At 37.8% G+C, this 15,749-nt stretch overlaps 1 protein-coding gene across 2 annotated transcripts in view; it reads left to right on the top strand.

Annotated features, from left to right (window-relative positions):
- ZNF280C (zinc finger protein 280C) overlaps window positions 1-15,554 on the top strand; it is a 65,812-nt gene extending 50,258 nt beyond the window's left edge. Inside the window, exons 14-18 of one of the 2 annotated variants that reach the window (XM_054472314.2) lie at window positions 2,209-2,519; window positions 2,980-3,120; window positions 8,592-8,654; window positions 12,905-13,023; window positions 13,322-15,554. In XM_054472314.2, the coding sequence (XP_054328289.1) occupies window positions 2,209-2,519; window positions 2,980-3,120; window positions 8,592-8,654; window positions 12,905-13,023; window positions 13,322-13,332 (645 nt within the window). In that variant the 3' untranslated portion in view covers window positions 13,333-15,554. Of the gene's footprint in view, window positions 1-2,208; window positions 2,520-2,979; window positions 3,121-8,591; window positions 8,655-12,904 lie in introns of both variants that reach the window. The other variant, XM_054472313.2, reaches the window with a different exon arrangement.
- Window positions 15,555-15,749: the final 195 nt, after the last annotated feature.

Genomic DNA, 15,749 nt, shown 5'->3' with positions numbered 1-15,749 from the left:
TTTTATAGTTACCAGAGGGTAATGCAGGCCTTTCCAGAGTTATTATTTCGGGCTTCTATATTACATTTTGAGCTCTCTATTTGTGAAAGCCTTTTAGTTAGTTGGGTTTTTTTGTTTGTTTGTTTTTGAGACGGGGGTCTCACTCTGTCACCCAGGTTGGAGTGTAGTGGTGCCATCTTAGCTCACTGCAACCTCTGCCTCCCAGGCGCAAGCAATCCTCCCACCTCAGCCTCCCAAGTAGCTGGGACCACAGGCGGATGTCACCATGCCCAGCTAATTTTGTTGCATTTTTGGTAGAGATGGGTTGCCCAGGCTGGTCTCAAGCCCCTGAGCTCAGGCAGTGCACCCACCTTGGCCTCCCAAAGTGCTGGGATTACAGGCATGAGCCACCACACCCAGCCCTTTTTAATTCTGTCGAAGCATAAAATAGCTATGGAATGTGCTCTTTTGATATTCATCTAATTTGTACTATCTCTTAATTATTCATTAATATCTGTTAACATACAACTGTTATCAATATAAAACTAATATTACAACAGTAAGTAAATATCAAGATAAATTTCATTTAATCGGTATGACCATTTAGAATAAGTAGAAGGCTTATCTGATTGTAGTTTATACTTGCCATTTTCAAAATAATGATTTTAACTTTTTGTATTGCAGTGGTTTTTTGGTAACAGTGTTACTGAGATATAATTCATATATCACACAGTTCACCCATTTACAGTGTACACAGTTCAATGGTTTTTAGTATATTCAGATTTGGGCAAACATCACTACAATAAATTCTAAAACATTTTTATCACCCTCAAAAGAAACCTCATAACCTTTTAGCATTCACTATTTCCCCTCCACTAGACCTGTGCAAACTTTAGTCTGCTTTTAGTGTCTATGGATTTTCCTGTTCTGGACATTTCGTATAAATTGAATCATACAATATGTCATCTTTAGGGACTGGTTTCTTTCGCTTAGCATAATGTTTTGTAGGTTCATTGATATTGTACCATGTTTCAGTACTTCATTCTTTTTTGTGGCTGAGTAATACTCCACTGCATAGATATTCTACATTTTATCCTTTCATCTATTGGTGGGCATATGGGTTGTTTCCTCTTTTTGGCTATAATGCTGCTGTAAAAATTCACGTACAGGTTTTTGTGTGAACGTATGTTTTCATTTCTCGTGGGTATATACCTCTGAGTAGAATGGCTGAGTCAAATGGTAACTCTTACCTTTAATATTTTGAGAAACTGCCGAACTGTTTTTCTTTTTTTGTTGTTTTGTTTTGTTTTGTTTTGTTTTTGAGATGGAGTCTTGCTGTGTTGCCCAGGCTGGAGTGCAGTGGTGCAATCTTGGCACACTGCAACCTCTACCTCCTGGGTTCAAGCAATTTTCCTGCCTCAGCCTCCCGAGTAGCTGGGATTACAGGTACCTGCCACCATGCCTGGCTAATTTTTTGTATTTTTAAAAGAAATGGGGTTTCACCATGTTGGCCAGGCTGGTCTCAAACTCCTTACCTCAAGTGATCTGCCCACCTCGGCCTCCCAAAGTTCAGGGAGTACAGGCCTAAGCCACCACACCCAGCCTGCCAAACTGTTTTTCATTGTAACTACACTGTTGTGCATTCCCACCAGCAATGTATGAGGGTTCTCATTTCTCTACGTCCTAGCCAATACTTGTTATTGTCTGTTTATTATAGCCATTCTGGTTGGTGTGAAGGGACATCTTATTTGGGATTTCATTTGCATTTCCCTGGTGACTAATGATGTGGACCATCTCTTTGTGTGCTTATTGGCCGTTTGTATATCTTCTTTGAAGAAATGCCTATTCATCTATTTTCTCTTTGGTTGCTTGTGCTTTTGGTGTCATATATAAGAAACCATTGCCTAACTCATGCTCACAAGAATTTACTACTGTATTTTCTTCTAAGAGTTTTATAGTTTTAACCTTTTAGAATTTGGTCTTTAATACATTTTGAGATAATTTTTGTATATAATATGAGGTAGGGGTTCAAATTCATTCTTTTGCACATGGATATCAGTTTTTCTAGCAGCATTCATCAAGACTGTTTTTTGCCCCATTGGAAATGTTTTGGGACCCTTGTCAAAAACCAGTTTACCGTAAATGTGATATTTACGGCTTACAATGATATTTTTAGTACTAATGCGATGGATACTTTTCTAAAAATATGTATTGGCTTTGTTTTTATAGGTTACTATTCGAGCTTCACTTGGACCTCTCCAGTCAAAATTACCAACTGCACCTTCCAGTTGTGCTCCAGGCACTTCTTTTCTTCAGGTCACACCTCCGACATCTCAAAATACGACTGCTAAAAATCCTAGAAAATCTAATGCCAGTAGATCTAAGACAAGTAAGCCTCATGCAACTACATCCACTGCAAGTAAAGCTAATACAAGTAAGCCAAGGGGACGTATAGCTAAGTCCAAAGCAAAACCCTCTTACAAGCAAAAGCGACAGCGCAACAGAAAAAATAAAATGAGCCTTGCTTTGAAGAACATAAGGTAATAATATCTTTTATTCCTGATATACAATACAAATTTAATCTTAACGTATATAGTTTACCATATCACAGAATTCTCTTATACATTTACATGATAATCACTTATCTGGCATAAAGACCAAGCAAATGAGAAAAAGGTACTTTTTACAACTGCTGAGCAGAACTTGAGTCATTGTGTTTATTCTCTAATTTTCATCTTTTACACTAATCTTATATTTTGTGCTTTTATCTTATGATAGATTAATTGCTTTATTTGATCCCTTTTATTCCAGGGAAATGTTAACTGGTGTTAAATTTTTTACACTTACTCTAGCTTGTTTCAAAGCAAATTTTCAAATTATGAGTCTACTTAAATATACCAATTTAAACATTTTGGCTTCAGTTAATAAAATGTTAATAAGATTTTCCCCTATTATTTTTGTTTTATAATCTGTTTTTATCTTTTTTTCCATCTCCATAAGGTGTCGTCGCGGAATTCACAAGTGCATTGAATGTCATTCCAAAATAAAAGATTTTGCAAACCACTTTTCTATATACATCCACTGCAGTTTTTGCAAGTACAATACTAACTGTAACAAAGCCTTTGTAAATCATATGATGAGGTAAGTTAAACATGTAAACTGCCAATCAGAATTTCCATTTGGGTCATTTGTTTTTTGAAAACAGAGTTATCCTATTGAAAGCAAGTTTGTCTCATCAAGGAACTAAAAGGATCTAGCAATAGGGAACTTCTAAGGTGTTCCTTGTACTATTTTCCAGCATAGTAACTCATAAAATTACTGGGACAAAAACTCTGAGAACAATTAGACTAATGAAATTAAAATGAGTTTGTTAGGGAAATTTTTCTGTGGGACTTTTTCTTTTATGTCTTTCAAAAAGTGGTTATTTTTTAACATAAAATGTTAAGTGTTTTCAATATATTTATCAAATAAATATGATTAGCTCTTGCATTCCACATCTGTGGATTCAACCAACTGTAGATAAAAGTGTTTTTAAAAAATTACGTCTGTACTGAACATGTACAAACCTTCTTCCCATCATTATTCTCTAAACAATACAGTATAAAACTATGTAATAGCAGTTACATTGTATTAGGTATCATAGGTTCAAAAATCTAGAGATGATTTAAAGTATACAGCAGGATATGTATAGTTTATGTGCAAGTACTATGCCATTTTATATCAGAGACTTGAGTCTGCAGATTTGGATACCTGCAGGAGGTCCTAGAACCAATCCCCCATGGATACAGGGACCCCTGTATATGTAATTTCATAAGTGTTATCCTCTTCAAAGCGATCACTTTGAGAGGCTCCAGGCTTTTTAATGATGCTAAGAACATTATCCTGTCTTTCTCTCCCGCATCTGTCTGTCCATTTGTCTTTATGATCATCCATCTTTGCATTCATTCAATGAAACATAAGAGACTGTAGGAATATTCCAGTCATGATGCTACCGTTAGAATTCCTTTTCATGCATTGATTCAACCTAATTTGAGCACCTATGATCTACTCTACACAAGGGAAAGACTTCAGAGCCCCCCCTTACTTTCATTTGAACCTCATTCATAGGGGCTTGCTTTATTCCTTCAGAATGGATTTTATTTTAAATAACCAAAAAGTGTCCAGATAGAAATATAAGTTCATTATTCTAATTAAGATCGTTCCATTTATTTTCAGTTAGAAATAAGATATAACTAACCAGGCACAATGGCTCATGCCTGTAATCCCAACACTTTAAGAGACCAAGGAGGGAGGATTGCTTGAGCCTAGGAGTTCAAGACCAGCCTGGGCAACATAGCAAGACCTCATTTCTATTTTTAAAAAAAGAAATAGGTATAACCAATAAAAGTTGTTTTCTTGCAGATTATAACAAGACCTCTATATTATTTTCTGCTCATAATCAGCTACCACTTTGAAGGATTCACCCACATTTTTTGATGGCTTCAGCACCTGGCTTGCAGGGTTTTTTTTCCCTTTGGTGGTCAGCCTGACCTTATGATACCTTTACTTCTTTAGTGCTAGCACTTTACATCCCTTTCTGCTTTGTTGTATCCCCTTTCTTAACACCATCCCATTTTACCTCATTGTAGACAATACTTATTTTGAATTCTCATTACCCCATGACTTTCAGAGTCTTGACCTCTTTTTCTAGTCCGGTAGTATCAATTCAATTTTGTAGCCAACCATGCCCTCAAGGTCTTCTGTTTTGAATGCTGCTTTGTTTCTGTCCTAAAATCCTTTATATCTTCAGGCATGCTTAGTCTTGCTGTCTTTGCATCTTTTATCCTTTTTGATGTATCCCTATGCTCAGTTCTAGACTACCACACCATGCTTGATTCAATCAGCTCTGAATTCATGATCTTTAATTTGGTCCTGTCCTTTTAAAAATACTGCTTTGTTTTTGTTTTGTTTTGTTTTGTTTCGTTTTGTTTTGTTTTGAGATGGAGTCTTGCTCTGTCACCCAGGCTGGAGTGCAGTGGCATGATCTTGGCTCGGTGCAAGCTCCACCTCCCGGGTTCATGCCATTCTGCTGCCTCAACCTCCCCAGCAGCTGGGACTACAGGCACACGCTGCCACGCCTGGCTAATTTTTTTTTTTTTTTTTTTTTTGTATCTGTAGTAGAGATGGGGTTTCACCGTGTTAGCCAGGATGGTCTCGATCTCCTGACCTCATGATCCGCCCGCCTCGGCCTCCCAAAGTTCTGGGATTACAGGCATGAGCCACCACGCCCGGCCAAAAATACCGCTTTGTTTTTATCTACAACATCTGTCAGATTTTATTCTAGTCCCTCAGTTGTTAACCTTGCCTAATAATTACTCAGAGGTCATACTTTTCGTTTTTCTCAAGATTAACTTTTTCCTGTCTCAAGGTTTTTTTTCCTTCAGACATTAATCTCAAAAAACAGACATGTCCCGCTTTTTTTAAGTTAACCGTCTTCGTCATCTCTTGCATTTCCTCCACACCCTTATTTCATTATTTTGGACCTTCAGTTCATCTCTTTCTCTCTACCACATTCATTGTGTCTGTAGATATTTTCAGGCATATTTTTAGGATGAGGAAGATCTGCCTTTACTTTGCATGTTTTCTTGTTCCTCCATTTGCCATCAACATTTATAAAGAGTATTCTTTACTAGCCTGTTTGTCATTTTTTGACTCTTTGTGATTTGAGTGTCACCCCCCCCCACCCCCCACCTACATACAGCTAAAGCTTCTCCTTTAAAGGTTATCAGTCATATCCTAACCACTGGATGTACTCATTATTTTTCATTCTTACTCCTCTATGACTTCTTCAGAGTATTTGACATTTTTGATCACTTACTTTTGGAACTCTTCTCAACTTCTGTTAAACTGTTACCACCATTTTTCTTCTTTCCTTTTGGCTACTCCTCTTTTCTCCTTTCAACTATTCTTGTCCCCTTATAATCCCTTTCTTGGTACCTTTAACCATTCTTAAAGTTTTATCTTTTACCTTTCAACTGTAAATCCTCTGATTTCAAAGCTGAGTTTCCCTGAGACCCAACTGTTTGTTTCTAACTAGGATTCAAACCACTTTTACTTCAATACCCTTTAAGCTCAGTCTGTTTCAGGGCATCATTTGCATAAACATGAAGCACCAGCTAGAAATAATTTACTATCCCAAGTTTCTGAAGCCCATGGAGTTCTCTTGATCTGCCACTATACATCCTAGCTTCCGGAGAGTCCACCTTTTGCAATTTACCAGTCTGCCTCTTCCACTACTACAGTGGTTCTGCACCTGTACCCCAGTTTCTCTAAAGCAGACCCTAGCCACCCCTTCCCCCAGTACACTGCTGTGAGTAATGTTGTTCTCTTATTCTGTGCTAAACACTTGGCTGCCCTAGTGAGGCTTTAATTCTGCCACTAATTTATAGAGGATTAAATTGGAAAATATTTTTGGCATTACTTAAACCCATGTGTCATTCCGTCCTCTCCTCTCCCATTTTCCATAGGCTCACCAACTGTCTTGTAGAACCTTCAGCCCCATTCTATCCCCAAACATTCCCAATTGACCTAAAGTTACCTTCATAATATTTTCCTAATTTCTGGTGAGCCCCTGCACTGTCGTCACACACATTGAGCTCTTACTCATCATTAACCTCATCTGGAACTGAAAGCTTCCGCTTCTACTCTTCTAAGGGCCTCATAGGTCCCTTTGCTTTTCCCCTACTTCAAGGGTACACTGTTTCCCTCATTGCTTCAGGTACCTCCCTTTGAATGGTGCACCCTCACTCCTACTCGGTGTGGACTTTTGTCATAGGTTTGAGTTCTGTATGTTCAGAGGCTTCATTTTCTCAGAGGTTGAGTACCACCTTTATTCCCAGGCTATGCCAACTCTATTGTGAGAAGACAGACCCTCAAAATTGATCTATCTTCTCCAATGTATAGGCTCTTCATATTCAGTATCTAAAGTAGTTTTTTCTTATTCTTGATTATTCTCTGGAATGCCCCTCTCCTTCCTCTCATTTCACCCTCTGTGAAGTATCTGATCAGCACAGCCAGTCTTGGGAATCATTCCTTTCTTTGAGTTCCGTAACATTGTGCTCTTCTGCCTCACATGTGTCTCTATTATCTCTTTGAGAGAGAAGCTCTTTGTATTCACCATAGTGCCTATTCTGAGGATATTTTCTTGGAATTACAGCTAGCCAGAATCTTTATTTTCCCATGCATATATAGTAAGCTGGTGATGGTTACCTTGTGTCTGAGGGTAACTGTTGACCTGCTGTGTTGGGTCTGTCAGTGCAAGATAGGGCTAGTGCTTCTCAAACTAGCTTGCATAAGAATCAGCTGGAAAACTTGGGAAAACAGATTTCTGGGCCCCACTGCCAGAGATTAGTTCACTATGTTTGCAGTAAGGCCTGAAACTTTGTATTTCTAACAAGTTTCTAGGTGATGCCGATGATGCTGGTCCATGGACCACACTTTGAGTAATACTGTGCTAGGCTAATCTTGACTGATCTTGCCTGGTTGTCTAACACAGGAAAGCTTTCCTCATCATTTTAAAGGGAGGCATAAAAGCTATTACCATTGGCTGTGAAGCTTGATTAGTGGTTTTCTGATCTGTGTGTAGGAGGAGCATTGTTTTAATTCATGAGCTCTGCTTTCCTTAATTTGCTCTCTTTGAAAGTTCTCCTGGTAATTGCAAAGACTCTTTAAATGTTTCATGTTTATTGAATTAAGCAATGGCTTTTATCTCAAGTAGTGTTTACTTCCAGGATCATTCAGATTATCCCCCTCCCCAAACATATTAACATTAAAATGTAATAAATAATTACTATTCTCCAACCTGGGTGACAGAGCAAGACTCTGAAACAAAAAATAATTATTATTATAACAGTTTCTATCGTAGCAAAATACATTATCAAATATCTTTTAAATTGTTCTTACTCTTAATAGTTAAAAAACTTTAATTTGACACTGCATTTTTAACTCAAGCATTGTTTTTAGTAATGGTGAGGTACTGATCATCTAAGAAAATTCTCAGGGAAATATGTCATTAGAAAATATACAGGTAAAGTGGAATGTAAGTTAAAATTCTTGAATTAAACAGAGATGACTGTCTTCGTCCATTCAGGCTGCTATAACAAAATACCATAGACTGGGTAGCTTATAAACAACAGAAATTTATTTCTCACAGTTCTGGAGGCTGGAAAGTCCACGATCAAGGTGCCGGCAGATTCGGTGTCTGGGTGAGGGCCCATTCCTCATAGACAGCACCTTCTCACTGCGTCCTCACATGGTGGAAGGGGCACACTGGCTCTCTAGGATCTCTTTTATAAGTGCACTAATCTCATAAGGGCTGTGCCCTCATGACCTAATCACCTCCCAAAGGCCCCACCTCTTAATACCATCACTTTGGGGTTAAGATTTTAACATATGAATTTTGGGGTGACACAGAAATTCAGATTATAGCTATAACCAACAGAATTTTATTATTTAGATCATGATCTTTTATTCAAAACTAAGAAATTAAGCGTTGGCTTGAAATGTGGTCCTAAAATTAATATGGTGTTGTATAATAAAATTAATAAAATCTTGTTTGTCTCGTGTTTCTCCAGCTCTCATAGCAACCATCCAGGTAAACGGTTTTGTATTTTCAAGAAGCATTCAGGAACTCTCAGGTAGGTAATCATTGATCTTCTTTTTTTCTTTCAATTGAAATATTGCAGTAACTTTTTTAAACTTGATGTTGGAGTGCCTACTTTGGAAATGATAGAGTTCTGTTTATTATGTCTTTGGACCAAAGTTGGAGGGATAGCCTATCATTTCTGACTAAACTGTGTAGTGCCAAGCATTAAGATGAAACCTTCATGCATTTGCGTTTGTAAAATAACAAAAATAAGGTTCTCCAACCATATCTGAATAGAAGTAAGTTTATGAAAATACCATAATACTTGAAATCAATATATAGCCTTCATAATTGTTAATGTTTTTAGAATTAAAGTATATAACTTGTTTACTGTACAGAAAAAAAATTGATAAATATTTCCAAAGGCATTGATAATTACCATTGGTTACACCACACACATTTAGCTCAGAATCAACTAAACATCTGTTTTTTTACATTATTTTGATATCTTTTGACTCCATCTTCCTTTGTTAATTATTTTGCTAATGTTGACAGATGTTTGCCAGGCACATAGTACCTGGCACATAGTAGGCACTTGGTAAATATTTGTTGAATAAGTTAATGTATATGTTGAAAATGAATTATGTGGATAATGTTGGACCAACAGCTCATAGAGGAAATTTTTATTGTATTTTTAAAACATACTCATGTTAGGCCAGGTGCAGTGGCTCACACCCGTAATCCTAGCATTTTGAGAGGCTGAGGCGGGTAGATCACCTGAGGTTAGGAGTTCAAGATCAGCCTGGCCAACATGGCGAAACCCTGTCTCTACTAAAAATACCAAAATTAGCCAGGCATGGTGGCAGGCACCTGTAATCCCAGCTACTTGGGAGGCTGAGGCAGGAGAATCGCTTGAACCCGGAGGGCAGAGGTTGCAGTGAGCCGAGATTGCACCACTTAACTCCAGCCTGTGCAAAAGAGCAAAACTCCATCTAAAAAAAAAAAAATTATGCTATTTTTAAAGCATTGAATTCGAGGAATTAGAAAAGAGTAAAATATATTAAGTATTACCTTTACTGAAAAATGCTTATAAGAATGAAAAGAGATTTAATTCTAAAGATGAGACTTCGATTTGATTTTTACCACATTATGATCAAGCTCAATTGTATGCTTGATTTTTAAATTAACTGTATGATTTGAAAGATCTGAGGTGCTTTTTTTTTCAACTTGAGTGGATCTCACATCTAAATAGAAAACTGGTCAAATTCTGTGTATGGGTCGGGTGCAGTGGCTCACACCTGTAATCCCAGCACTTTGGGAGGCCAAGGTGGGTGGATCACTTGAGGCCAGGAGTTCAGGACCAGCCTGGCCAACATGGTGAAACCCTGTCTCTACTAAAAATACAAAAGTCGCCGGGCGTGGTGGTGCATGCCTGTCATCCCAGCTACTCGGGAGGCTGAGGCACGAGAATTGCTTGAACCTGGAAGGCGGAGGTTGCAGTGAGCCAAGATTGCGCCACTATACCCCAGCGTGGGCCACAGTGAGACTCAGTCTCAAACAATTAAAAAAAAAAAAATCTGTGTATGGACATAGCATTTTGTATTTCTATAAACAATTTTTTCATAATTACTATTTTGTTAAAATGAAATATTCTTTAGCTATTTATTGTGCACCTATTGTGTATAACACAACGTAGGAAGTCCTATACAGATGACCGTGATGAAGAAGGCTTGTACCAATCTTCAAGGAATGTACAGTTTATTAAAGGGATATGGATATAAGGTGTGAACATAAATAACTACAGTAATTCAAAGAGGTTTCTAGTAAGTGCAGTGAGAGATACAGATTTCAAAGGGGAGAGAGGTTTCTACTTACAAGAAGAGGCACAAGGGCATTCTAGTTGGAAGAAATAACATGAATAAAAGTTCAGAAAGGAAAATGCAGAAACTATACACATTCTCCGGAATCACAATGAATAACTAGGAGTAAAATTTGGATGAAGCACAAAGTTCATATAGCATAGTATTATATTAAGATCAAAGTTGGCCGGGTGCGGTGACTCACGCTTGTAATCCCAGCACTTTGGGCGGCTGAGGTGGGTGGATCACCTGAGGTCAGGAGTTTAAGACCAACCTGGCCAACATGGCAAAACCCCATCTCTACTAAAAATGCAAAAAACATTAGCTGGGCATGATGGTGTGCGCCTGTAATCGCAGCTACTCAGAGGCTGAGGCAAGAGAATCACTTGAACCCGGGAGGTGGAGGTTACAGTGAGCCGAGATCGCGCCACTGCACTCCAGCCTGGGTGACAGAGTGGGACTCCATTCCAAAAATAAAAAAAAGATCAGTCTGGGGAGATAGTTTTGAACTTAGATGCAGATTGTTGAATCCTTGAAAACAAGGCTAGGGAGTTTGGGCTTAATTTTCATTTGGAAGAAAGACATTGGGGAAGCCATTGATGTTTTGAGTAGAATCAAGGGTGCTGAAGGAAGATCACTTTGGAGGAGTATGCAGGATGAGTTGTAGCTGCATGAGACACATAGGCTGGTTAAGGCTATTGTAGTGGTTAAGACTTACTTAATAATGCCCTGGGCTAAGGTGGTGGGGTGGTATCACATCATGTTTAAGAGCATGGGCTTCAGAATCAAAGGGCTCCATTTCCAACCTGATCCTGGCCTCAGTAGATTACTGAAACTAATTCTGTCCTCTGTAAAAAGGTAATAATTATAGCACCTATCTCTTTGGGTTGCCGTAAGATTTAGATCAGACAATAATGTCTAAAACCCTCAGACTGGCATAGAGTAAGTACTCAATAAATCGTTAACATCATAAAACGTTTGAAATATTGAATGTTTTACGTAAGAAGAAAGTCAGAGATAACTACAGATTTGAGCCTCAGTATTAGGGAAATGGCATCATAAAAGAGACTTTCCCCCTAAATTTCATGGGGAAAGCACATGATTCCAGTTTTATGAAGATAATTTTTGATGTGCAGGAGTTCTGGCTAGGTGTAAATCCACAACAGGTTGTTAAAACTAGAGAAATAGCCGGGCACAGTGGCTCACGCCTATAATCCCAGCACTTTGGGAGGCCGAGGCGGGTGGATCACGAGGTCAGGAGATCGAGACCATCCTGGCTAACACGGTGAAACCCCGTCTCTACTAAAAAATACAAAAAAATTAGCCAGGCGTGGTGGCAGGCGCCTGTAGTCCCAGCTACTTGGGAGGCTGAGGCAGGAGAATGGCATGAACCCGGGAGGCAGAGCTTGCAGTGAGCCAAGATTGTGCCACTGCACTCCAGCCTGGGCGACAGAGCAAGACTCTGTCTCAAAAAAAGAAAAAAAAAAAAAAAAAAACTAGAGAAGTCAATCCAAGGTATGCACTGGTTTCCTATAGAGGTGAAATATTTAAGTTTAAAGTATCTGATGAACTTCAAAAGTATACGTATGCTTTGTTAATAAACTGATAATGGTAATTACAGGATTTTAAAACCTTCACATTTCTTTTCTAATTTTATCCTCATTTGACTAAGATACTAGATTGCAGAATCCACAGACTGTACCTTTTTTGTTTACTGTTATATCTACAATACCCAGTAGTACAGTGTGGGTGAAGAAGGTTCTCAGCAAATGTATATTTATATATTTCAGTGAATGAATATTACATCCTTGCTTTGTAAGTAATAACTTGCACACATTACTTAAGTTGTTAAGGGAGACTTGGCTTTGAGTCTCTTGATGCCTAGCTTTCAGCAACAAGTTGAGAGGTGACAATTTATAAAGCACTAAATGTTAGCATAATTTGAATATGGCGGTGCCATTTTCTTTTCCTTTTTTTTTTTTTTTAACAGTCTCGCAGCTGGAGTGCAGTGGCACAATCTTGGCTCACTGCAACCTCTGCCTCCTGGGTTCAAGCAATTCTCCTGTCTCAGCCTCCCGAGTAGCTGAGAGTAGCTGGGGCTACAGACTCAAGCCATGATGCCTGGCTAATTTTTGTATTTTTAGTAGAGACGAGGTTTCACCATATTGGTCAGGCTGGTCTCGAACTCCTGACCTCAGGTGATGCATCCACCTCTGCCTCCCAAAGTGCTGGGATTACAGGCGTGAGCCACCACGCCCGGCCAGCGATGCCATTTTCTAGAGAACCATTTTAAATATATCAAGTTTATACAACAAAATTGGAAAATGACGGTAGTGGAGACTAAAATGCAAATGAAGTTAGTACATGGAAAAATAATTATTGAGCTCATATGGATTTTCATAAATGATAAGAATATTTCTTACTATCTTCTATTTTTTCATAGGGGCATTACTCTAGTGTGCCTTAAATGTGATTTCCTAGCTGATTCTTCCGGCTTAGATCGTATGGCTAAACACTTAAGTCAACGTAAAACTCATACTTGCCAAGTTATAATAGAGAATGGTACGTATATATAATTGTGTTTCTTTGATTTTCTGATACTTATTTCAGTATTTTTGATCGGACACCATATGGACCCATGTATTAAATTGATAGTCTCACTCTTCATATAGGCTATTGTAAATGTAAAACTCTTTTGATTTGTTTCTGAAAGTACCTCAACTTCTGAACCCACTTCTGGGTAAGTTTAATTTTCCTTCAGTGCATTTTGCTTTGATGGACTTTAGCACTGTTGTATTTTTTAATGTATCATTAATATTAATATAAATGAAAAATATTAAAGTTTTTTTTTTTTTTTAAGCTGCTCATTGAAATAGCTTCCTGCTCCATGGAGTTCGTGCATCCTGGTGCAAGACAAGTTGGAAGTTCCTAAGTTCAAAGTTCTGAAGTATTTTCTCACACAAAGGGCAGTTAAACAGCCAAGTTTATGACACTAGCTCTCATTATTCAGCTCTTTTCAGCTTTCAGATGCCACTACATTGTTATTCCACCTTATCTTTGTGTCAGGTTAACATATCTTAACATATTTTTTTCTCCAGTTGGCTCTCTCCAAAAATACCTTTTGTTTTTCTCTGCTATACTTGACTTGCCTTCAGAATATTACATTCCAGATAATATGACTGTTCATCTTTTTCTGTCTGTTTTGTCTGCTTTCTTAATTTCTTATAAGTCTTACATGTTTAGGTCAGATAACCATTTTTTCTTCATTCCTTGTTCATTACTGTTCTATTTTTCATATTTTTCAAATGAAGAAGCAACACATAAGTTTCAAAAAATATCCAGGGCACTCCTGGACAGTGTCCTCTTTTGATGGACACAACTGATACCTGTTCTTTCTTTCCAAGAAATGTGAATTATTTGACTGTGAGACCTCCTCTAGTTTGTGGCCTTCAGAAATCAGATCTTGGGGAGAGTCCCTTCCTACCTGACTGACCTCCCATAAGGCTGATGCTGATTTGGCCAGAGATGACCTCAAGGCCCACCAAATAGAGCACAACTTCCCATTGGGGGCTTTGGCTTTTGATCTTAAGCTTATGGGTCGATTCTAACCAAGAAAAGTCCATGAAATCAGTGCTTCAACATCCAGGTTGATGTTTAACCATTTTGGCTGCTGCTCATTAATTTTCCTCTAGCAGGCATGCAGTCCAAGGAATATCAAAATTCTGATTGTATGGGAACCAAGGTTACTTTCTTGTTCTTGGATAAAGAAAATTTCTACAATTACAGTTCCCAAAGACACAGTTGGTCATGTTATTTAAAGTTTTATCCAGTATTCTAGGAATTTTCAGCAATACTAATATTCTCATTTTTTACATTTTATTTTGCTTTATTTTGGTAGCTTGGTTTTATATTGTTTTTAGATCAGTGCTTCAACATCCAGGTTGACGTTTAACCATTTTGGCTGCTGTTCTTTAATCTTCCTCTAGCAGGCATGCAGTCCAAGGAATATCAAAATTCTGGTTGTATTGGGAACCAAGGTTACTTTCTTGTTTTTGGAAAAACAAAATTTCTACAATTACAGTTCCCAAAGTCAGTTATTCATGTTTTCATTTAAAGTTTTATCCAATATTCTAGGAATTTTCAGCAATACTGATATTCACTTTATTTTTTTTCTTTTTTTAAGACAGAGTCTTGCTCTGTCACCCAAGCTGGAGTGCAGTGGCGCGATCTTGGCTCACTGCAAGCTCCGCCTCCTGGGTTCACACCATTCTCCTGCCTCGGTCTCCCGAGTACCGGGGATGACAGGCCCCTGCCACCACGCCTGGCTAATTTTTAATTTTTTGTATTTTTAGTAGAGACAGGGTTTCACCGTGTTAGCCAGGATGGTCTCGATCTCCTGACATCGTGATCAGCCCACCTCGGCCTCCCAAAGTGCTGGGATTACAGGTGTGAGCCACTGCACCCAGCCAATATTCACATTTTTAAACATTTTTTAAATTTTATTTTGGTAGCTTGGTTTTATATTGTTCTTAAATTTATTTTACTCTGTTTTATTTTTCTGTCACTTCTTTGTCCCAGATTCATGAAATTTGCTGATGTCCATTTTATGTCTAGTTTTGAACTCTTCTCTTTGTGTTTGTTTTGTTCTTATTACAAACTCCAAGACATTTCTTAGAATTGTCTACAGATTTCGTGTAGCTACTTATTGGTAGCTTCTTAATTTCATACTTGTCCAGACCATTAGACATTATTACATGCTCTATCTTGGGCCTATCATTAACATTAGCTTAGGGATTCTGATTTCAAAGACATAAAGAATTGGCAAAACTCTTCTTACAGAACTTAAAACAAGTTTTAAAGTTACATTTCTATACATCTAATACATAATACCTTCTTAGCCATTAATGTAATTCCTCTGGATAAAGATAATATATTCAAAAAATATTGGGACCAAAAAATGCACTTGTTTCTTGCTCATATATATATAGATGTATATTTTTTTTAATTTGTTGTTTGTTTATTTTGGTTACATTGAATACAGATTTGCTGAACAGTTTTGATGTTATTTTTTTAATAAAATTTGTATTGTTAAAGTGCCTTGGAAATTTCTAATAAATAACTTCATATAAAAGCTATCATATAACTATAGGAGCATTGCTTTGCTCCTAGTTCCTTGGAGCCTGATTGCTTGACCTGCAGACTGAAAGCTTTATCTGCTGAGCACATCTTGTACTTTTTCCTCCAGCACAGTTAAAAGCAAACTATTTACACTTTACTAATTTCTTGAG

The sequence above is a fragment of the Pongo pygmaeus genome, chromosome X (genome assembly GCF_028885625.2).
Source record: "Pongo pygmaeus isolate AG05252 chromosome X, NHGRI_mPonPyg2-v2.0_pri, whole genome shotgun sequence".
Lineage (NCBI taxonomy): Eukaryota > Metazoa > Chordata > Mammalia > Primates > Hominidae > Pongo > Pongo pygmaeus.
Note: the sequence above shows the minus strand (reverse complement) of the source record. Positions and strands in the feature narration are given on the sequence as shown.